General features: G+C 37.0%; 1 protein-coding gene across 1 annotated transcript in view; it reads left to right on the forward strand.

Moving 5' to 3' along the window:
• The window catches only part of VWA8 (von Willebrand factor A domain containing 8), a 181,253-nt gene that overhangs the window by 96,726 nt on the left and 59,326 nt on the right, over nt 1-25,201 (forward strand). The window contains exons 22-29 of the mRNA XM_082278807.1: nt 1,051-1,126; nt 1,786-1,921; nt 3,263-3,382; nt 5,294-5,499; nt 13,601-13,752; nt 22,336-22,444; nt 23,369-23,507; nt 24,777-24,979. Coding sequence (XP_082134933.1) covers nt 1,051-1,126; nt 1,786-1,921; nt 3,263-3,382; nt 5,294-5,499; nt 13,601-13,752; nt 22,336-22,444; nt 23,369-23,507; nt 24,777-24,979 — 1,141 coding nt within the window. The remainder of the gene's footprint in view (nt 1-1,050; nt 1,127-1,785; nt 1,922-3,262; nt 3,383-5,293; nt 5,500-13,600; nt 13,753-22,335; nt 22,445-23,368; nt 23,508-24,776; nt 24,980-25,201) is intronic.

Consider the following 25,201-nt stretch of genomic DNA (forward strand, 5'->3'; position numbering starts at 1 on the left):
CTGATGGGTTTTGTCCTGTGATCTGCCCATCATTCTTTTGACACATACTAATCCAAATTTTGAAATACTGAAGGAAAGGGATGGTATAGCCTAATTGCCCTAAGACTGAATTTCCTGTTGCCCATGAAACTGTTGAAGTCTTGGAGACCTTCTGTAATGACCCACCTCTGGATTATTCGCTAGCTCCTTGGTCCCTGTGAACCCAAAGTAAATGGGGTTGGTTAAACAGATCTTGACAAAGGTCTGGGCAAGTATTTTTTACAATCAGGAGGGGCTTTCCCTAGGTTATGGACATCATTTATGTAGGTGAATCTATTGTGGTGATGTCTGTTGCTTCACCTTTCTGAATTGCAACTGTTTTTTATTTATCTGTACATTCAGTGGTGGTTTAAATAGATAACAATAGAGAAGATTAAGGAATATTCTCATGACAGGTTCTAATTATCACTATTTTAAATTTGAAAAAAAAGTCAATTGAGCAAGTCAATCACAAAATTTCAAAAAGAGACTGTGAAGCCTCTGTCCCATCTAAGAACTTACACTGTTCATGATATAAAATGTAGCAAGCCAGTAGGGCTTAGATCAAACTAAAAATAATTGATTTTTAGAATTCCACGATTGGTAGTTGGATTTGTCTGTTTGTTTGTTTGTGGGTTTTTTGCTTGATTATATGTGGAAAAGAACAGCTAAAACAGTAACAATTCCTGTTTGTCAGATAAATGACAGTTTTGGCATACTTAACTAGAAATAGTAACATCAATAATGTGCCTACATACCAAAGATACTGATTCTCTTCTCAGTGATTTTTTTTTACAGGGTTTATGAGAAATGGAGAACTACTGTGAAAGTCCTGGCAGAAACAGGAATAGTCATATTTGACAACTAAGGTGGCACACTGTTGTTCCCAGTTATTCAAGTGTTCTAAAAAACATTTTTTTTTCCTTTTAGAAAAAGAGAGTATTCAGCTTTTCATTTATTCATTTTCCATTTTATTGTAACTAAAATTCCTGTGTATTTTTAATTAATACTCTCTGCTTTTCCACATTTCAGGGATACCACTGTACAAAGCCTTACCCTACAGCCTTCTGTAAAGGATGGTCTTATTATATATGAGGATTCACCACTGGTCAGTAGTAGCATTTGGATTTTATATTTGGAAATATTTTTGATGTAAAATTTAAAGTGTTCGTGATTTGATTTTTCATGGCATAGTGAGCGAGCATGGTAACAAACATTTGATTAACTTCTATTTGGTCACATTTGTCACATTTGTTGTGCCAAATATGAATAAGATGGTAATTTTGGGAGACTCCGCACACAAAATGAGTATGGAAAGTAATTTAGTATTAACCTGACACATTCTAACTGATAGAGTGGTATTTTCCTCCTTCTCCTTTGTAACACCTCACACCTACGTGCTAAGTTGGGCTCCAAAAAGCTATTGCTGGCATTCTTTAGTTCTTTCAGCTGCATGTTGACAGTCTAGATGCAAACTGGTTTTGCACTTCTCTGTCTGCAGTTCAAGTCATTCAGTCAGGCTACTCACTTCCCTCCATAGCACACCCCTTTCCCTCCCTATCCAGAAGAAATGGAAACACCCACCTTTCTTGTCTCACCTACGTCCTCTTCTTGTACTGTGGTTTGGTCACAGCTTACCCCTGTCCTGAGTCCCTTTCTTGTCTCAGTGCCACCGAAGTGTCACTGCTGCTCACTGAGAAATCAGTAACGCAGCTCCTTGTAGGGTTTTTGGGTGGTAGTGATGTTATGATTTTTTTCCTCTTCTAGGTGAAAGCAGTGAAGTTTGGACATATTTTGGTAATTGATGAGGCAGACAAAGCACCAACAAATGTCACCTGTATCTTAAAAACTTTAGTAGAAAGTGGGGAAATGGTTTTGTCAGATGGAAGGCGAATTGTTGCCAGTAAGTAGAATGAAAGCGTTTTATCATTTACAGTAAAATGTGACGTGTTGCTGGTTTTCAGCAATTACATTGCTCAGCAGAGACGCAAAACAGTCCACATGGATAAATTGTTGCTAAAAAGTTAACAATTAAAGAAATTACAGTAATTTTCTTTACTACTTTTGCAATAGCCACAAATGTTTTCTTAAATTAGCTTTCTTGTGAATTTTACTGAAAAATTAAAAAAAAAAAACCCTAAACCCAACAAAGTGTAACTTGACCTCTGCTTCTCATTCACCATAAGAAATAAAGATCTAGTTGACAAAATTTTGATCTTGGTTATGCCCATCTAGAGAGTTGGGGTATCATCAGGTCTAGAAGGACGATCTGAGTATACCTAGGCTCAAATTGTTACGGGTTTTATCTAATCAAGTATTGCATATGCTCACTTGATTATATGCTGACTTCATTATTTAAATATATGCTGCAGGATGAGATTATCTGTAATTTGATGGAATTTAATTCATCATCAAATTTATTTCAGGAAATAGATATTTTTCATTATGTTTTGAAAAAAGACCATGTTTGAAATGCTCTCTTGATGCTATTAGACACTATACTTTATGCAATTAGTTTCATTTTTAAAATATTGGGAATAACGTTTGAGTGTAGCAATGATTCAACACTCACATGGCACACCAGAGTTTTGCTTGTCATTATAAATTCTAGGTGGACTTATTCTAAAACATTTTGCTAGCCATTTCTAATTATTACTGTCATTTTTTAGGGGCACTTAAAGGATTCCCAAAAACCATGTGCCACTGGAACCATGCTGAGAGGGAACAAGGTTCTGAATGGGGCCAATCTGAGTAGTTTTGGAGAACCAGGGTCTTCACATGTGTTAAATGATGTATCTCTGGCATCTCACAAATTTTTGTAGTAACCAGGAGGAATTTCAGTCCTGTCTTCCCAGATTAGATGATGTCAGACCTATATAAAAACACATTTTATTCACCATTGGCTTCACTGTTTTAGTGAAATTAAATATTAAGGGGACAGGTAGTCCACACCCCAAGAACAGTGAATGCATTTTTATGTTTTTTCAATTAAACACTTCAGTTAAATTTTTGTGAAACAAACTATGGAACTTTAAAATGAAACCTAGAAAACTCAGTTGAACGACATGTAAGAAGCTATTGAGCCTTTTTTTTGTAACTGTTCTTCTAATTCTAAGAAAAACATAATCAAATTAGAAGAATTTTTCTTCTGATTCTTAGAAGTCTTCATCTATTCTAATTATGTTCATTTGTTCAGTATTGCAAATCTTAAATATGCAAGTAATACATTTTATTTCTTTTCCAGATCATGCTCATGTAGAGGGGAGAGAAAATGTAATAGTTATTCATCCTGATTTTAGAATGATAGTTCTGGCAAATAGGCCTGGATTTCCTTTCTTGGGTAATGACTTTTTTGGCACATTAGGTAAGTGATTCATATTAAATTATGATCTTTAATAGACTTGATGAATAGAATATCTGTCTTTATTCATTAGATTTCATGAGGAGAAGGGGCCCTTATGCATATTGATACTTTGTTTCACGTAAGACACTAAGAGTATCATGTAAATTTACATATCTTAATAAAAGTGCCCGAACTTGCCCTGAAGGGCAAAGCTTTATGTATGTGATCATCTGAGTTAAAACTATTTTGTTTTATGGGATCTGGACACACATTGCAGACACAAGGTTATGGGAAATCTTGGTTAATGAGTGTATGTAGTATACAAATACAGCAAACAAATAAACTATAAGCTTGACACCTGACATCTCTTTCAACTGCTCACTATTTTTTTCCCCATATCAAACAAGGCACAGCTCAGGTGCTGTCCTGTTTGATATAAGAGATGGTAGCTTGATAGATGGCTCTTTTCTTTCCTTTCCGCAGTAAAGGCTACTGTATTTTCTACTGCTAGCACTCTGCTACCTGCTTCTTAATCCTTATTTGCCTCTCCATGCATATAGCCAGCTATGACAGCCTTAGTAAAATACATATATTTGTCAAGATACTGAATTCATCTCAGTGTCAGGTAAGGCTGTCCAAATTTCACATCATCAATTTTCATAACAACAGAAGCCTTACTTTGGAAAGCTCCTGGTAGGTCCCAGAAATTCTTTGTGTCAGTAAAGATCCCCTAGAGCTTAATCGCACAGCAAAACCAGGAATTTAAGTTGCATAAGGGCAAGTGGTGAAGAATCCATTGGCCTATATAGTCCAGTGTTAGTCTAAGTGAGCCTCTAGCAAGGTTTTGGCAGTGTTGTCACACAATGGCTGTGAACTGAATACCCTCCAGATTCCACTGACTGTATTATCTATGTTAGCTTGGCCATTTATGTGCAAGAACCTTAATTTTTGTGGTTTTACCTGTTAACTTTGGCCATAATGCTTGTTCTGCAACAAATAACATACTCAAAAAAGCAGGTGCAAGCCAACTTCGGTATTACCTAGTAGTTCTTTGTTTTTCAGGTGAGGTTCCCACTGAATGGACATTCCAGGTCTGAAACTTCATTGGCTCTGAATTTCACCAAGCTATGTTTCCCCAAGAGAATTTACTGTAGTATATTTCTTTTTGATACCCTGATTTCCTTCCTTACATGGACACTTTAAACAAAACTGATCAGTGTTACTGCTTTTGACACACATGGCAGAGATGTGGTTGAGATCTTGGGGTTCTTCGTTGATACTGTTTTTCCAGCTTAGGGTCTCTTCTGCTTTTTAATTTAAGTCCTTTTTCTGCAGGATCCGATCATGCTCCTGCAAAGTTTTGTACAACTGTTCAGAGACTTTCTGTGAATAAACTCAATTTGTAGATTGTATTATTGGGATGAATATCATGCCAATGTATGGAAAGAATGTCTTGCCAAATTTCTTACTATACTTCAAGACAGGCAGGGAGAAAAGATAAATTCAGTATTTCCTCTAGACCTCTTAACTGGGTTTGCATTAGGGCCTTCCTGCATTTCAAAATTTCCCTGCATTCTATGGTGTTTTGAGGGGGTTCACAAATAGGTTCCATTCAACGTTATGTTTTCTTAAAATCTTTTCTCTCTTTATTTTTTTCTGCATTCATTTGACATGTGTTTATTCTTGAAGTTAATTTCTCCCTCATGATACCAGCTTCTTTAAAATGATGGGAGAGATATCTGTGTTTCCAGAAACCTTGATGTTCTTCATAGCTTGTACTTCACATTTTTCACAGTTTTAACAACTGGGTACTCAGCATTCTTTTGAGTCATACCTTTTCTATTAAAGGTGCAGTATTAAACTTAAAGGGGCTGTTGTGGTGCTACTTCTTTAGAAATTACTTAACTTCATGCTGGTATTTTTTCTTTGTAGGGGACATTTTTAGTTGCCATGCTGTTGATAATCCCAAACCACAGTCAGAGCTGTCGATGCTTAAACAATATGGTCCCGATGTTCCAGAGCCGATTCTACAGAAACTGGTAGCTGCATTTGGAGAGCTCAGGAGCTTAGCTGACCAAGGAATTATTAACTATCCCTATTCAACTCGAGAAGTTGTGAACATTGTAAAACATTTACAGGTACAGTACATCAGATTTAATTGGAAACTTGAGTTCATCAATACTAATTTTTTAATACCTGAAAAAAAGATGCCATTATTGTTCATGCATTTTTATTTAATTCTTATGAAACATTTCACATTTTGAAAGAAGCATAATATTCAGATGTTCAGATAGTCAGAGGGTAAGGATCACAGATGTACATGGGCAGATATTTTTTCTGCGTATTTATTTTTAGATAGAAAAGACCCTGTGAGCCTGTTTTTCTACTGTGTGAGAAAAAATCACATACTGTGAATACAATGTGCAATGTTCATGCTGGCCCTCATTATAAAATTCCTTATTCAACATACAATACTTACAGGACAGTGCAAGTGTTCATTTTATTCTGCTACAGACTGTGTGGGTTTAATCCTTTCCTGTGAAAAAACAAGTTCCTGCCGTATAACTTGTTCATCACTGCATCACTGGTGGACTTTCTTCCTAAGGAAAATGCTAGATGGATAACAACTCATCAGGGGAATATGTAGGATTCATGATTACTTCCTACACACATTTAACGATAAAATTGTGAATTCTGATTTAATGATGATCAGGTTTCTTAAATATTACAGTAAAGTCTGACTTCTGTCTTTATAAATTGAAGAATGTTTTTTGCCTAAAGTATTTGAAATACAAAATGTCTTAATGCTCTTTGAAATAGCAGTGCTTTTATTTTTTTCTGTTTATAACTATAGAATTTTTAATTTGTTAATTTATAGGCCGTTTCTTGAATTATTCAATCCTAAATTTAAAAAAAAAATAGTGGAAATCAATGTAATGAATACAATTAGAATGTAATTTCTCACAAATTTTGACCTACTGCTCCTATGTTTTATACTGCATAGTATAGCAGGGTTGCATGATAGTTTTGTGTTTGTGGTCATGAACATATTCACAAACATTCAACCATATACACAGACATTCAGATCCTGCAGGTTGGAATTACTCCTTTTAAAAATCTTCATCCAGATTTCTGGGGATGATAGATTTTTGTGCTCTGGGGTCTCTTAGAGTGCAAGAAGGTCTCAAGACAAACTGGTGCTACTATGGTATCAATAATATAAAGAAAAAATAACGCTCTGTGACTTTGTACTAAGGGTTAGATTCACACCCAAAGGCTGAGGAATCCGGATAAACACATAAGCAAAGCAGTCTATTAGGATCCATTGCCAGCTGATAGGTATTTGTTTACCAAGCTGATAGAACATGTACCTGCTGCCCTCTAAACACACAGTTACATTCAAAATGGCAGTGGAAAAATTACAGACTTGAGGAACAGCTGCTGTGCTGCTGAAAGGCCAATGTTTTAGAGTGTTTGTTAAATGAACTCCTTTTTGTCTTCATACTTTTCTGCTGTTCCTACCTTCCTTCCTAGCTTCTTTCCTTCATCATCTATCTCCAAGTAACCTAAGGTGAACTGTCTTCTGTTGGTAACTGGTGCGGAAACATAAGACTTATTTCCTCTTTTATTTGAGTGTGAACAGCGTCCAGTTGAAGATTGAAAGAGCTGCATTGCTAATTGTCTTACTCTCTGCTTCTGTCTCCTTCACTTAATCAGATTAGTACGGTCACTTCAACCTGGACACTGGGTGCAGATCAGTGGGGAAGTTTCCCATCTGCTAAGCTTTCACCTCTTTCAAAGTGTAAATATCCAAATACATCTCCAATATGTAGCTTTGACTTGTATTGTAACATTTCTTTTCAAGATCCCAGTCTCCTAGAAAGAATGCAACATTTTGTTTACTGTAACTTGTTTTTCAGTCTGAATAATAAAAAGACTGGGAGTAGCCAAATGTAAACAATTAATAGAAACATAATGGTTATTCCAAAGTAAGAAACTTTTAGGTCTTCAGGTAGAGAAGAAAGAGGAAGGAGGGAAATGAGTCAGTAAAATTGCTGGTCCTTAGGAAGGAAGGAGGGAAGTTAGTCATGTTGTTAAACTATTTCCCTTCAGCAGTTCCACGGCCCTGCTCTCTTTGTACTATTGTGTAGATTTCTTTCACATAATTTTGGAATTTTTTGCCTCTGTAAAAAAAGGTTGGATGTTTTGGAGGAAAAAATTGCTTTTGATTACTGCTGTCTGAGAGCACATCTGAGCATCAGGACTAGTCAGTTAAAAATATGCTGATTGCTATGGTATTAACATATTGTTTATCTTCTCTGACTAATTGTGTTCTTCAGCATATAGGATATGCATAGGGAGTGCAGTTACAAGAGTATCCTCTGCTAAAGATGATGCAAGTAGAGAACATAGTAATTTTGTTGTAGCTTAGACTCTGTGCTCAGAGCTAGGTTGTCTCTATACTAACTTTTTCTTAGGAAAAGGTTTTTTTGGTGAAGCTTGAGATACCAAACTCTTTTGAAGACCCAAAACTGCAGGCATAGGAAGAGTTGTTGAATGCAGGTACCTACCTTGGTTACTGCAACTTTTTCTCCTCACATACTGTATGGGGAATTTGGGTCTTGCAGCTCTAGTTGGCAGGTGACCTGACCTTTTTGTCTTGCTCACCTCCAATTTTCAAACTGTCAAATGTCAAAAGTCTTTAGTAGCTTATGGGCAAGCTCAGAAGCTGTGCTCTTGCTCTGTTGGGTTACCATAAGCTGCCTCTCGCCAGCATGTGCTATGACTGCTTCTCTGCAATCTAATATGCTGTTTTTCATGGCTTATCAAATAACAGTTTGTATCCCCTTCTCACTTTGCTGCCAAACACACATCAATAATAACCTTTTACCCTTTTGGCCAGCCACAATGGATCTCAATTATCAATTTTCAAAGATAATTACGTTTCTACTGGTTTAATCAAAATCAGTGGCTCTGTGACAAAGAGGAACTGATTTGAAATTGCAGGAGGAGAATTCAGCTGTTTTTCTTGGCAGCAGATGATGCCCACTAAAGATACAAGTACTGGTTAATCCATTAGTATCTCTGTCACTCAGGATGAGCCATAGACATGGTGCTTCTGGCCCTGCTGAAGGACAGCTGAGGAGGCACAGAGAGAGCTGGCAACATTCAGTAAAAGGGCATCAGAGGTGGGTGCAGGTGGAAACCAAGAGCACAGGAGAATGAACAGGTAGGCAGAGATCTGTTATAAGTGGGCCGTTGAGATGGTGCTGGCAGGATGGAAAATAGTCAGATAACTGAAGGCACCAGGATACATAGGGAAGTGAATGTTAGTGAGAAAACAAGGTAGAAGTCAAAAAAAAAAGTCTGGATTCATTACAGACTGAATACCAGATAATTTATCACTTTCCTTTCAAGGCAGTGTTAGAAGTACAGTAGACCTCAATGGGTACAGCATATTTGAATTAAGATTCTCGATTTCTACTAGAAAATTACAATTTTGCTCATAGATTTTACACAGACTGTCGGAATACATATCCTCATGGAATGTTAGATCCATAAAACTACAGAGTTTTCACTAAGTCAAATTCTGTATCAAATAAAGCACACAATATAAATAAAAACATAAAATTGTTGAAAGCAAAAAACTGTGTTACTTACTTTTTTAAAGAATAGCCAAGAATCTAAGCTATGAAAATAATCTAAGGTACACACAGAGGTGTTACGTGTAAGGGGAAGAATCAGTGAATGAGAACCAGACAGACTGATAAGAGATCAATATTTCCTCTAGTAATCTCATTTTAACAATCAATAGAAACCAAATGATTTTTTTAGTGTTCAATTCAACTCCCGAACATTTAACCTTTTTGGATTTTTTTGTCTTTTTCTTTTTTTCCCTTAAAGTGAACTGTCATTTCCTTTCTTTAGGAAGCAGTTGTCCAAGCAGTTATTAAAAAGGGATTGGATTTGTTCTGGTTGAAACAGGAGAGTTGATTTTTTTTTAGTTACTGAATTTTTTAAATTACTTTTGACAAGTGGCTTGTGTTCCCAGAAGCCATCAGTTGTACCTCAGGAAATTTTTTATGCTGTCCTGCTGATACAAGAGACACGGAACTATTGAGGCAATTCATTGCAGAAAAGGGTATCAATGTCAGAAGTTATGCAATGATTCAGAAAACTGTGGGAATACTTGGAGACTTCTAGGGAAAACCAGATATTATCTGAAGTACTTGACCAAGGTTTCTGCAGTACCTAGTGCAGGGCAGGTGAATGCATAGTTGAAGAGTGAATTAGACAGCTTGCTGCCAGTGTGTTGGTTGTGCTTTGCACTGAGAACAGAGAAAATGTGGCATTCAGCATGTAACTGTTGTTTCAGAATGATGCTTACTTTTGACTCCAAGTGCAATTAACAATATAGAAGTTAGCACTTTCACTACTAAACATTGTCATGAACTTTTCAATTCACCTTACGTGTGAAAGCTTTATACAGTGTTTAGTTAGAATAGCTGATGGGACAAGGGGTTTATTACCTGTTTCATTCAGTAGGAACTGGACATTGTAACAGGGATGGCACAGGCTGTAGAGCAATTTTATATGATCCCACAATAACTTGTACTTTGCTAAGCTGTAATGATGCAGAACTTCTAATAGGTTCCTCACAGACAGGTTTAAAAAGCAGAACATAGTTTAACATGCTTTTATAGCAATACTAGTACTAAAATACTCTGTGCCATGTACACCACAGATAAAAAAAGGTTTGTACAAGCTTAATTTAGCAGTGGTATTCTAGTCTATCACAGTAACTAGCTAATTTTAGTATTGTTTATGTCACAGGTATTTTATTATCTAGATCAGATATTTATAAAGTTGGGAAAATATTAAACTCCTAAGGCTGATACTTGATTAAGAGTATAGGTCAAAACATTTCTGAAAATTTTCTGTTTTCTTCTGTTTTAGTTTTTAATCAGGACTCAAATACCTGTATTTTTAATACTTTTATAAACTTCTTTGACACTTAAGTCTATTTTTCAAGTTCTTTGTACCAGTCTAGCTCACTAATGGGGAAAAAACCAATTAAGACTACAGCTTCCTAAGATACCTCTTCACAAGTTTATGTTCATCACTGTAAATGTGGCATACTGAGATGGAAGCATCCAGGTCCTTATCTGAAAGATCTAGTATTTGAATGAAAGGCCTGTGAAGAAAAAATGAGACATTTTTAAACCAAAAAATTCTCGCTCCCATCTCTTGCCAAAAAAAAAAGATAAAATAAATCAGTTAGGCAGTATAGTTCTAGGATATACAGCAAGTTGATAATTATTTTTTAAAATTCTTTTTATTTGGTTTGCTCCATTTACATCTGTGGTGGGCTAACCCTGGGTGGATGCCAGGTGCCCACCAAAGCCATTCTGTCACTCCCCTGCTCAGCTGGGAAGAGAAAATATAATGAAAGGCCTGTAGATCAAGATAAGGGCAGGGAGAGATCACTCACCAATTGCTGTCACAGGCAAAACAGACTTGACTTGAAGAAATTAGTTTAATTTATTGCCAACCAAATCAGAGTAGGAAAATGAGAAATTAACACAGATCTTAAAACACCTTCCCCATACTCCACCCTTATTCCCAAGCTCAACTTCACTCCTGCCTTTCTCTACCTCCTCCCCTTCAGCAGCACAAGAGAATGGGGAGAGGGGGCTGTGATCAGTTCTTCACACGTTGTCTCAGCCGCCACTTTCTCCTCAGGGTGAGAACTCCTCACTCTCTTCCTCTGCTCCAGCGTGGCATCCCTCCCATGGGAGACAGTCCTCCATGAACTTCTCCATTATGAGTCCTTCCCACTGGCTGCAGTTCTGCAGGAACTGCTCCAGCCTGGGCCCCTTCCACAGGGTCACGAGTCCTGCCAGCAAACCTGCTCCAGCGTGGGCTCCTCTCCCCATAGGGCCACAAATCCTGCCAGGAGCCTGCTCCAGTGTGGGCTTCCCACAGCCAGAGATCACAGCCTCCTTTCAGCATGTACCTACTCCAGCTTGGGGTCCTCCACCTCAATTGCTTTCTTAAACAGTGGCATCAGTTTCTCTGAGCGGTTTTGTGATATTAAAAATTCTTCATTTCTCTTATTTTAACTCATAGAATCATAGAATAATTTTGGCTGGAAGGCACCTAAAAGATATTCTAGTTCTAATCCTGCTGCTGTGGGCAGGGACACCTTCCACCAGACTAGGTTGCTCGAAGCCCCATCCAACCTGTCCTTGAGAGCTTCAGGAACGGGGCATTCAGAACTTTTCTGGGCAGCCTATGCCAGTGACTCACCACCCTCATAGTAATGAATTTCTTCCTAATACCTGATCTAAATCTGCCCTTTTTCTGTTTAAAGCCATTCCCCTTTTTCCTATCACTACATGTCCTTCCAGTCCCTTTCCATCCCTCCTGTAACCCATTTTAGGTACTGGATGGTGTTATAAGGTCTTCTTAGAGTATTCTCCAGGCTGAATAACTCTCTCCATCTGTCTTCACTGATGCCTTTTCCTGGTCTTAAAATCAAGAGTCAAACACAGTTAGAAGGGAAAGGATCCTTAGGTGCACCACATCCAGGTTGAATGCACCTTAATGCACACTGCAATGCACCTCACAAAAGATCAGGTATAACATTATAGGTCTTACTAATCAGCATATCTATCAAAAATTCCCCAATGAGAGGCTCGAATGAGCCTCCCTCCCCAAGGAACCTTCCCCTGGATGGTTCTATCTTAATTTACAGAATGTGTTCTGGAGAGGACCTTGGTGTCTAGGGCCTTCTGATCCCTAACTATGAAGCTTCTAAAATGTTTAGTCTCCTAGCTTGACAAACAAGTCCAAGAATGTAGGCAAAAAGCACTAAGAATACAGAAGTTGTAGAAAGGTATAACAGGGGTATAAAAGAAAAGGCAAAAAATCGTCATGGCATCATCACAGCAGAGGAGCTCCAGCCCTCTGATCATCTTTGAGGCCCTCGTCTGGACTCACTCCAACATGTCCATGTCCTTCCTATGTGGAGAACCCCAGAGCAGGATGCAGCACTGCAGGTGGGGTCTCACCAGCACAGAGTAGAGATGCAGAATTCCCTCCCTTGCCCTGCACTGCTTTGAATGCAGCCCAGGACACATTTGGCTTTCTGGGCTGCAGATGCACATTGCCAGGTCATGTCCAACTTCTCAACCTCCAGCACCCCTGAGTCCTTGTCAGAGCTGCTCTTGATCTGTTCATTCCCCAGCCTGTGCTGATACCAGTGGTTACCCCAACCCAAGTGCAGGACCATGCACACAGCCTTGTTGATCCTCATGAAATCCCTGTGGCCCCACTTCTCCACCTGTCCAGGTCCCTCTGGATAACATTCCATCCCACAGGCATATTAGGTGTACCACTCAGCTTGGTATTGTTTGCAAATTTTCTGAGAGTGTACTCAGTCCCACTATGTCACTGATGAATATCATAAACAGTCCTGGTCACAGTACAGCCCCCCGAGGAGCACCATTAGTCACCCATCTCCATCAGGACCTTGAGCCATTGCTCGCTACCCTCTGGATGCAACCATCCAACCATTTAATTCCTCATCCAGAATAACCAGTCCAGCACAGTAACAAAACTTTCATTTCTGTTGAAGGTACTAATGAAAGTCTGATAAATATTTGGGGTTTTTAAATGTACATAGCACATTTCAACTAGTATTTTTCCCTAAGAAAAAAAAAGTTTGTGAATCTTAAGTGAATTTCTGTTTCTACTAAAATCCATCATGACCTGAAATATTTTTTGTTAGCCAAGGAGTGTATTATCTGCTTCTCTATATCCCGCATTAAGAGTCAGAATTCTTAAATTGATTGTATGGGTGAATTATATGAATATGTGTATTTGTGTCAGATCTTCATGGTTTACAGAAAGCAAATTTTAAAAATACAGGCTAGTATTAATTTTATTCTCCAATGATTACACCATCTTGTTATGTATATAATGAAAACAATTCTTTAAACCATTAATGGTGTTTAGTATTAAATAATTGTCATATGCTTTTTTGTTTAAGTCAAGTTTAGTGTCAGTGACTTCATTCTAACTTGAAACAATGTTCTGGAAATAAAAAGTAAAGATTACTTGAGCACTTGTCAAGCAAAGTTAATGTTATAATTGTTCATTTTAGAAGTACCTAATGATATGCTGTAAGTTAATAGATAGTCACTAAAAGATATCTGGGGGTCTGTTTCTTTACAGAAATTTCCATCTGAAGGGCTCGCAAATGTGGTTCGAAACGTATTTGACTTTGACTCCTACAACAATGAAATGCGTGAAATTTTATACAAGACTTTGCACAAATATGGGATACCTATTGGAGCAAAACCGACCAATGTACAGCTGGCCAAGGAGTAAGAATAACATAAGATATATATTAAGAAGACATGTTTCTCATGATCACTTTTTTTAGTGTGTTATCTTGCTGCTAATTGATCTAAAAACATTCTGGAATTCTTGGAAGTCAGTCCTCCACTGGTTCAAATTTATAATCTTCCAAATAAGTTACAACAATATAAATTACTTCATGATCGAGTATTTGCTTATTATTAATGTTTAATCTTTAATGTCCGTGTACATATTAGTAGCTTGTAAGGTAAACAGGTATATCTTAATAAAGGGAAATACTTGTTTCTTTTCCTGTGTTTTTAATTGAATTGCAATGCACTTCTGTCTGGTTAGTTACCACCTAAGTCTGCAGATAAAAACGTTGTCTTCAGTGGTAGTTGGTTTTTGTCTTTGATGCTCACAGAGGGCTCTACAAAAATATTTCTCCTGAATGGGGCAATGCACATAAGCTCTAAGGCCCATTTTTGTATGTGTCTGTAAATCACTGTTATTTTTTAACTGTATTACCAGTTGACATGTTACACCATATACTTCTTTTCCAGAGGTTAGAATCAAAACAGCTACATTACATAGTAATGCCCTCCCATCTTCAAGCCACCCCCCACTCCCTGAAGGGGCCTTATGAAAAAACTGGAGACAGACTTTTTACAAGGTCCTTTAGTGATAGGACAAGGGGGAATGGCTTTAAACTGAAAGGTGGTATGTTTAGATCAGGTATTAGGAAGAAACTATTTGCTGTGAGGGTGGTGAGACACTGGAACAGGTTGCTCAGAGAAGTTGTGGATGTTCCCTCCCTGCAAGTGTTCAAGGCCACGTTGAACAGGGCTTTGTGCAACCTGGAAAGTGTCCCTGCCCATGGCAGGGAGGTTGAAACCAGATGATTTTTAAGGTCCCTTACAACCCAAACTGTTCTATGATTCTGTGAAACAAATGTAATGCATTCTTCTGAAATTCACAGAAAACAGGCTTAAGTAGGTCATATTAAAAAGTGATTAGAAAACTTACTCTGTCTTGAGCTCTAATACATAATTTATTTATGAAGAAACAAATATTTCCCTTTCATGGAAAAAGCTTTATGGATATATGGAAAATTGAGTTTGCCACATGACATATATACTTTATTTTTGCTAAGGAGGGACTTATTTTTATGGCATGATGAATTGATAGTGATTCTGGTGTGGGTGACTGAACACTGGAATTGCCCAGGAGTTGTGGAGTGTCCCTCACTGGAGATATACAGCAACCTTTGGATGCAACCTTGTACAATGTGCTCTAAGATGACCCTGCTTGAGCAGGGAGGTTGGAGCAAATGACCATTGTGGTCCCTTCCAGCTTTACCCATTCTTTGGTGTTAAGTGTCCATGTGTAGGTTTCCCGTGCTGCAGCACCACTGTTATCATAATTAACATCCTACATATATTATTTAAAAAGATTGGCAGTGTAGTGCCTGTGGTGTACCTTTAATTTTGATGACAGGACTATTACATGCCTGGGGAACCAGTACCTGAGCAACTACAATGTCTGTCAAATTGACAGAATACACTTGAAACTCTTGCTGTAGTTTCTTTGCTGAATGTTACTTGGTAATTTCTATTTTAAAGAATTACAATGCTTGTCATAGTTTTTGAGAAATTTGCTCTTTGTGTAATTTTAGAAGTATTAGATATGGGAGAGGACTCTTTAGTGATGAGACAATCAGAGGTTTAGGAAACAGAAATGTTTCTGTAATTGGGGACTGCTCAGTGTAGAAGTGAGAACATAGAAGAAAGATGTAATTATATTGAATTAAAGATAATCACCTGATCATTTTGAATTCTTCACTGAGGTTTTATAGGACAGGTTACACCAAGGATGACAGACTTACAAGATACCCACAAGATGCTCATCAAAAACTTCACTAGACAGGCAGCTGTGAGCATGCTTTGTACACTGAAGGTCCAGGGGAGGAGAAACTACAGGAGCAGTTCACCCACAGCTGATAAAAGCAACTTTTTGTTACATCTCACCTTGCTGGGCTGAGCACCTGGCTCTGATGATGTAGCTGTCTTGGTCTCAATCCCTCATTCACATCCACAACAGCTGGCATTTCAGGTTCTTACTCCTCCATTGCAAGACAACCTTGATTTTGGTCATGAGATTTAATCCTATGGAGTTTGTAGGCCACAGGTAGATAACCTTGAATTACAGCCACATCTTTCAGATTTAGGCACAGTTGATTCTGCCTTGAGGTTAAAGAACACTGAGATAATTTCTCCAAATCTGTTCCAGCCCATATTGCAAGCTCCCATGATGGACAGACACATTGGTAATTGGGTATATGGTGTTTGGACTACTGCAGAAAAGGTACTAGAGTACTGACCTCTCTATTTTTTTTCCATGAATCTGAGAATAGGATAATGGTGTTCATCTAATCCAGCCCACTTCCTTCAGAAAAGATGCAGGTTATTCTAAAACCTTATCTCATTTCTTTCATGATTCATGCCTGAAAACCTTCAGAGGAGGAATTCTATAACCTCCTAGGGCAAGTCAGTCTTGTTTCTTAGTAGCCTCACCACCAGAAAGTCACCTCTTGATCTGCCCTGTTTTTAAGGCCTCTGTCTGGTTTTATTTTTCTTTTATGATCCTTGTCTTCACTCGATTTGTGTCCATCAATAAGTATTGCGTGTGAAACTGGTCTAGTTCATTTTTCCTGGAGCCAAGTAGATAGTAAGAGAGTACAGATTAGAAATGTATTGACTTTTTAAAACCCCAGTATGTTTGCATTTTGTGCAATATTTAACTCATCTCTGGTTTTCTAAGCATAAATTTTCACATCCTTTTTGCAAAACCCTCCATAGCTCTTACCCCATCTTTGCTCTATGTGAGCAGCTTTCTTCACACTTACATTTTTCTTATTGTATTGGATTTTTTCAGATTGGTTCTATGACATGTCAAGATCACTTTCTGTTTTAAGCTTGTTTTCCTACCTGCTTCTATGCTCTCACAAGCTGGCAATCTGAAGGTGTGATTTCTAGGTGTGATTTCTATGTTCTAGCGACAGCAGCATATCTCCACAGATGACTTCTGTGCCCCAGTCTTTTTTTGGTAAACTTTAAAGACTTAGTAGCTTTCATAATAAATTGCTCAGTGATTCTACTAAGTAATAATGAAAACTGGGATAATAGTCCAAAGCAATTCTGCTTGAGGGTGTTAGTCATACCAACAGCAAAATCATTGTATAAGAATACAAATCCTGTACAGTTAAATTTTGCAATAGGGAAGCATTTCCAGGAGATTCTGGGACAGGAAAATCATTATAGTGAAATGCTGACACCTTTATGCAGGTACTCTCTAAGCATGTCTTGGACCAAACTATTCATGAATTTTTATTTCAATAAGCTTTGGAGAAGTCTGTCACCTATTACTTAATTGAAAAGAAAACCTGTGTAAATCAGAATTATTTAAAGTGCTGCTGCAACATAACTGCTCTAAATACAGGAAAAAACTCATGAGACACACAAGCAACATGCTACAATACAGGGTTTCAATAGAGGAAGTATTTAGGGATATATCCAGCTGAAATTGCTGAAATTCAGGGGAAATGGAACAGATGCTAGCAGTGACCCTTATGGGTATTTTAGATTAGACTCTGAAATTAATATACCTAATCTTGGAAGGGAAGATTACATGGTGTGTAATGACCATTTACAAAATGATTCTTGCAGTAGTTTTTTCAAGAGAGAATTTTTTTTGTTGTTACTAATTTATTTATTAGCAAAATTAGTATCGTATATTAAACCTGTAAAGGAATGCTTTACGTGGTCTTTTTGCTTTCTTCAGTTCTGATTTTTTCCCAGGTAGGATAACCATTGTTCAAGGCACTGACATGTTCAGTATTGTCAGGTGTTAAAATACTGTCTGTCTCTCCTGGTACCACCTGTCCACTAGTTTATAATTTTTATCAGTACTCTGTGTAAAGCAGATGTCTATGATGGTTTGCCAAGACATAGTAGGTAAAATGAATTATTCATGGTACTAACTTACTATCTTTCTTTATGTACAATTACATTTTGTTTTTCCTGTTGACATCTGTTAAATATTTGTCTAAATTCATGTTAATCTGCCGTTTTGGTGCACAGTTAGACCATCTGCAATTTCTAGGTAAAACAGCATTTAATCCTAATCTGACATTTATCCTTGATGAAATTGCCATTTTTCCTCCTGTCACTATTCACTTCCAGGTGCTTGCTATAACTTCAATATTTGTTTTATATGAACTGAGTTTTTTATATGTAATGTAAATATGTAAATGTTAACAGCTTTGTTTTTCTCTTGAGACTGTTCTTTTGTGTTGCTTCCCCCACCCCAGGTAATGTAATTACTGGATATGGCTCATATCATACGTATCTCTTGTCATCCTGCTGTGTCATGGGGCCAGCTGAAGAAGGGGAATTGCCAGGGAACAGGAGTTTTAACATACAACTCTTCTGAATGTCTACTGCTTATAATTCAAATCAAAATATGTTTGGATAAATTATGGAGAATGGTTGGCAAGGAATTTTCCTGATTTCAAGCTGTATCTTACTTAAGTCCAAAAAGGTTACGTGGGGTGGAAGTCTTTTCAGCTAGATGGAGCACAGGCTGTTACTGGAGACCTTGAATAATACCTTCTGTGCCAGCACTGAGCTGGTTTACAAGATCATATATTAAGCAGCTTTGTTGTCTTTCATAGTTCATGTCCTCAGCTGTGCTAATACGATGTCTGGCAGTGAAGAATTTGCTTTCAGTGGAACTTCAGTTTTACAAGATTCATACCCATCTTTCAGTATGTTCTCTGAAAGCTAAATAAATAACTTTATAAAGCAGGCTCTGTTGACTTTTTGAACACAGTTGTTTGATGATTTAAGTTTTTAGTTGTTTGATCATTTTTTTAAATATCCTAAAATGAATTTTGTTTCTTAAATCAAAAATATAAAAATGGAAAGAAATTGTGTTCTATAGGTGTCACTTTGAAAAGTTTTCTAGCTGCACAAGAGAATTATCTTTTGACAGATCATTTCCCCTTCGATGGCTGTGCATGGAGAAATTCAGGTTAAACAGGTTAAATAGTAATTTTTTGTTGCTTTTTAGAATTGGCCCATCAGCTGTAGGTGTTGTGCAATCACTTTTCTGATCAAAATACAAAATGCTTATATATACATTTCATGGACAGCAGTAATCTGGTAGAAAACCGGGACCTAAAATTAAGGGTTGAATAAACATAAAAACAATTTTGAATTTTCTTTAAGCAACGGGCTTTGACAGATGCGTAATCAAAGAACTGATCAGGAATAATTCCTTAGAACTTGCTCTTAAATCTTGTATTTCTTACAAGATTAATGCAGTCTACCTGTAGTTTTTCTCTTCTAGAAACCCTTTCCAGCTTTTGAGGAAGGCAAAAATCATGGATTGCTCTGTACACCCCAGCTGGAGAGACCAGTGGAGTTTTAGTACCATTCTTACCCAACCACTGCACTTTTTATACCTATCAGATCTCTTTGCATTGCAGATTTTTGCCAGTGTTGGCATTTCCATTGTATTCTATCTGCCTTTTATGTAAATGCTATTTGGTTAATTAATTTGAAATACAGCAGCGTGGCAGGAGCATCTAGTGAAGTTTTTACTAATCCTGTCAGTTCAAGTTATTTTTAAAATTTGCTTGTTATAAGTGCTGGGAAAAGAAAGTAATTTCCTTACTTCAATGTGTTTCATATATATTCACTAGAGGAAGGCTGTTAAGATGTATACACATTTTCAGTGTGGACATGTTCTTCCAGTCCTTCTGCACCCTCACTCCCTCCTGAAAGTCATTCAGGAAGCAGACTGATTGTAAGATCTTAATGCCAGCAGCTTCTTCAATACTAGTCTTTTTAGACCAGATTTACATGAGAGAGCAGTGAGACAGAAAAAAAGAATTGTCAGGCCCTGGAAGAATGAGATCCCTATAACTCTTGACAAAGAGCTTTGTATTATGAACTCTGCTTTCTGTTTTATTCTGAAATTCTGATCTACTTTCCCTCCTCTTTGCTGTTTATGATGACTTGCTCTACTGCCTGAGAGAAACTAAATCATTCAGAAACAGGGAAGAGAACAAAACCTCAAAAATCTAGGAGAAAGGAGAAATCAGTTTTACTGAGGGAGGAGAGGAACTATTAGCAAAGAAAATCTCCAGAAGGCTGAAACAGAGTGGAAATGTTTATTTGGGAATGCAGTCTGTAATTCTGTTGCTATAAAAAGCTGAGTATTTGGTTAGAGCTTGTTATTAACATATGTTTTGTTTTAAATTTTAATAGCTATTCATGATCATTAGTAAAGCTGTTGATTTCTAGGATGTTGTCCATGGGAGTAATGTGTAAGGAATTAAAACCAAAGTCCAAATCCTTGTGAGAGCTGATGTTCCACTGAGCTAATGGGAAATAACTATTGCTGATTATAGACATATCAGAGATTATGCTACTCAAGAGTCATAGAGCAAAAAGAAGTCTCCAGGGTTTCTTTGCACACAAGACAACTTGTGGCTCAAGACATAACTAGCTCTTTGCCAGCAAATCATTTAGAAACCCAAATGGAAGCCTGAAGTAAAATTCTGGTTCACAGACATCTAAACTGACATTTAGTCTAGTGATTTGACTGATTGCCTGTTTTTCTAGCTGCATGAATAAATTTATCTAAGAATTTTGTATATGTCGAAATACTGCATCATGAATGTTTTTTCCTAATGGTGTTGAATGTTGTTATTTGCCATGTATTGTACTTGGGATTTTTTTTTTTTTTTTTTTTTTATCTGGCTTAATTACTCTTCTTCATTTGGGAAGAATTTTGACTGTACTAGCTAGGTGTAAAGAATGGAAAAATGCAAAATGAAGTGAGGAAAAATACAAAATTAATCACTCTGCAAACATTGGTATCTATTGATATTTTTAGTCAGGCAACAAACAGGCAGTGAAGATTCTCACAGTTCTTTGACTAAGAGAGGGAATTAATGAGATGTGCTTTCCTCATTACATGCCTCAATGGCGCATTGCTGGCAGCTGGCAATTTATTTATCTATGAGCACCAATGATCTATAGCATTCAAACCATTTTCTGTTTGCAAAACAGTGTCTTTGGCTGTCTGACTGCCTTGGCAGATGTCCAAACACGGAATGGTGATGGAGGCTGAGTGACTGCCTGCGATTTCTGGCCTGTTGTTGCTTGAGGTTTGGTGTCAATATACCATTAAGAAATGTTAACACTTCTTTCCTGAATGAGTAGCAAAGATTAAGGGATATCTGTATTAATTCCCTGCCTTTTCCTTTAAGTTCTTAGGGGGAAAATAAAATAAAACTAAAATTCCCTAAGTTTCATGTAAAGTCCAACTGACTTTAATTTTTTTTTTTTTTTTTTTTTTTTTTTTTTTGGGATCCCTTCTTATTCTGAAAACAATATAGAGAAGATATAAAACAAACCTCTAATATCTAAAAGTGTCAGGCTGGTTGGTGAGGAGAGGAAAAATAATTGTAGCATTAGGAACGAGCATCATCAGATGGTACAGAAGAGACCAAGTAGATACTTTTAACAAACAGTCTAAGAGAACTTCCTTAAAATAGACTTTGAAGATATTTATAGAAACTGGGAGAAGGAATGTCTTCTATTCTCTTGCCAAGTCCTGTAGCTGTACAATAATGTGCAGCAGCATGTAACACAGAATGCTGTTTTGATAGGAGGCCTCTTTAGGAGTGACTGGTCCCAAATAAAAGAAGCCAGAAGTTACGAGATCGTTAGTTTGAAGGTATTCATGCCAATTAATGAAGTCAAGCTGCTTTCAGTGGCTGTAAATCACTTCAGAGGGAAGAAGGAAAAATCGCACTGTCTCTATTTTGCTGTGATGCTACATTGTCACATATCAGCATTTTCTTTCCCTGTAAAAATGAGCTTTGTTGTGGTCCACATATTTCTTCCTTAGATGAAAGGTACAGAAATGAGGAAATAAGACCAAGGCAAGCAAATGTGGGTTTTGAAGATGTCCCTGTCCTCTCTGTAGATTGTACTGGCCAGAGGGCAATGAGATACTCTCATGTCTGTATTCCTTTGCCTTTGTTCATGTGAGCCGTAGTACAATAAACAGAAATAATTTGCAGAACTTCCCTTGCATGGTTAACAAGCCTCAGTGTTTACTGTGCTTATCCTGCTGGTCTTTTAGAAGAATGAGCTACTGACAGGAGTTCCTTTAAGGGGTGCTGTCCCACCCTGCCTGATCTGAATAAAGCAAAGCAAGAGATGGTTCGGATCTATTTTGCTGCATGTCTCACATAATTCAGACTGGAAAACTTTTCCTTTTGAAGCCATATTATATGCATTGCTTCTTCTTCTATGATACTGCTTAGGTTGTCTGTATTAGTAGTCCAGAAGGCTAAATTTTTTTGATTTAAAATGTAAAAACGAATGAAATATTTCAGCAAAGAAACATTTTCTGCAAGAGAATCTTCAGATATATTTTGTTGGAAAAATGCAGTTGTCTAAATGATTTATTCCATATCACTTATTGGTTAATAAATGTAAATATTCATTTATTCCTACATTATTTGACAGACTGCCACTACCAGAACATAAATTTATGGGCTACTGGAAAGTCGATTGGCCAGGAAATGCACAACAGAAAATGCTGTGTCCATCAGAAACTCAAAAAATAGATGTAAAGGTTTGTCTTTTAAAGTATTTTTTAATTTATATAATACTGGTTTTATGTATTGGGATGTGAAGAATCTAAAATGTGATTAATTTCTTCAGGAAAAAGAGTGTATACAAGGCATGGTCCTTGTCACTTGTTCTTGGAGTTTTTACAGTGACTAGGAAAATTACCATTTTTGTATGCCTCACAACGTAAGATGTGCTTGAAAATCAGTAAGCTTGGCCAGAAGTTCTTGAAAAAATACTGAAAATACCTTGTCTGAAAGAACTTTGTAGCTGTTTTGGATGATTGGGGGTGGCCAGTTACAGGCCCCAGATCTCAATTTTTGGCTAAGATCAGAGACTGAAAAGAAAACTGTTTTCTGTTTCTATCTTGCATGCAGCTGAATTTGTACAGTTCTTTAGCTTGAATCTGAACCTTTGGTACAACTTGATCTGCAGCCAAAGTTTCTAAGTCATTTTCAGCTCTTGAGTTCTTGGCTTAACTTCAGTAATTATTACTCCAGCGAGTAAGGAAAAACCTGTACTTCTGATGTGGTGTATGGGTGAGATTTAAACTTTATATAATAAGAAATTGTCATTTAATTTCTTTGAAACAGAAATATTCTTGCATTTTTCTTGTATGAACTGTGTTTTATCAGTACATGATACCTCCCTCCTTTGTGCTAAGTGATAGTGGTTCCAAACCATTGAAAGACTAAAGAAGAGAGTCACGAGGTTTCTATACTGTAAAGGAAATGGTAGTATGGACATTCAGAGAATTCATAGAAAAGGCATTTCCTTTTCCCTTTAATTTGTTTAATATTAAATTTAAAAATTATTTAGTAGTTTTTTGTTGTTAGTAGCATTACAGTATGAAGAAGACTTTTATATTTTCATAAAGAATGGGGAGTGGAATATTTTAGGAAGCCTTCATTGTTAATATTTGTTCTAGGGCCCTGTGTACGTAAATATTCAAGGCTTTCCACTGGAACGACATGAAGCCAGGTCCATCAGTTTCACAGAAGAACTTGCTTATTGGACACTGCCTTTAGATGAAATTAACTTAATTTGTGATGTCACAGTAACAAAAGGTACAGTAAGAAAAGCTACTGACTTCTGTAATGATCTGCACTGTTACAAATAGGTGAGATGTCCTGGAGATGAGGAGTGACTGGGCTGTTGATTTCTTAAGTGCTTGCCAATAGCTACTGGCAGAACATACAAGGGCAGTATGAGGAATTTCAAGTGTAGTAACAATACTTCAGTGCATTTATAGTAGTGTGTATTTCTAGGTATGCTTACAATAGAGTATAGGAATAATACTAGGAATTGTAATATGGGAATTAAAAATATGGAGTATGGGAGTGGACTATAGGAATAATAACTTTTTTTTTTTTTTTTTAATTGTAGGTGAAATGCAAAAATAATCCCCTGAAATCAGATCATAATTTCACTGAGTCATTGTGGTCATTGTAAGGATATGCATCTTTCTCAAACTAAGAAAAAGATGTGTAATTAAAGTAGAACACAGCCACAAAATTGCAAGTTTGTTAAATTTGTGTGTTCAACATGGCATGACTTAACAAAAGCGATTCTTTGACTTCTCCTCTCTCAATTCAATTTTAATATAAATCTTTTAACTTGGAGAGTGTCGTGCTTTTTTCCTCTGTGCTCATACTGATTCTTTCTTCCTGGACCAAACATGCCTTGGTTACCTCTACAGCATATGTCCCAGAGTGTATTGCACCATTGGGAGTATTCATAAATGTTTTTAGGGTTCATCATTAAGCATGTCTAAACATTATTATGTATTATAAAGAGATCATTAATGATCAAACCTGGAATGCTGCTTTTTCTACTTGCAGTCCAATTTATAAATACATTAGCAGAATTTCATGGCAATGAAACAGAAATTAGGTAGCTTTGTATTGATTTCAAGAATTGTCTGAAATTATTCAGGAATTGGTTTATGTGAAAATTTCTGTACAGTGTTTGCATTCAACCCATGTTTAATTAATAAATACATGAATTTAAAGGGAGGATGGGATAGAGAAAGAAGAAGAACCAAGATTATACACAAACAAAATCAGATGAACATGCTAGCAGCTGGCAGACACTGCAGTCATGCCTACACAAGTATGTGTTGGACTACTTGTTTAGAGTCAATAGTGTTGTGGTGAGATTCTGGCTGTTAACATTTAGTTAATATCAAGAGATTATTTCTCTTTATCTCCCTTGTCAGAAGTGGTAATTTTTTAGTACTTTTTGCTGTATCATCTGCCAAGTTTATGACATACCTAGTTCCAGAAGAGAAATGAACAATGTCAGTAGCCTTTCACTTTTTTGTTTTCTTATTTCAGAAGAGGAACATGAAAATATTCTTTATGTTACTACATGCAATCCTGTTTCCTTGTACTTCATGAACATTTCTAGTAAGAGTGGATACTTTGTGGATCTTTATGACCTCTTCCCAAGAACAGTTGGAAGTGTCTGGCAACCTTTTGTGACTGCAGCACCACTGGGAAATCCACTTAAAGGTCAAGTGGTTCTACATGAAGAGGAGGTAAAAAAAATTAAATTCTAGCTAAATGTTTAGTCATGAGCAAAGTAGTATCATGAGGGTAAATCACTGGAGACTCTACCTCTATAGACTGAAATAGTCTAGACAAGGCTATCGCCTGCTGAATGTTGTCTCTTTTACTGTACTTGTAGCTTGGGAGTTGCCTTCAGCGTTATGTTTTATATGGAGATTTTCCTCTTGCACTCTTTAGCTGGACAATGTCCT

Source organism: Coloeus monedula, assembly GCF_965178545.1.
Source record: "Coloeus monedula genome assembly, chromosome: 3".
NCBI lineage: Eukaryota > Metazoa > Chordata > Aves > Passeriformes > Corvidae > Coloeus > Coloeus monedula.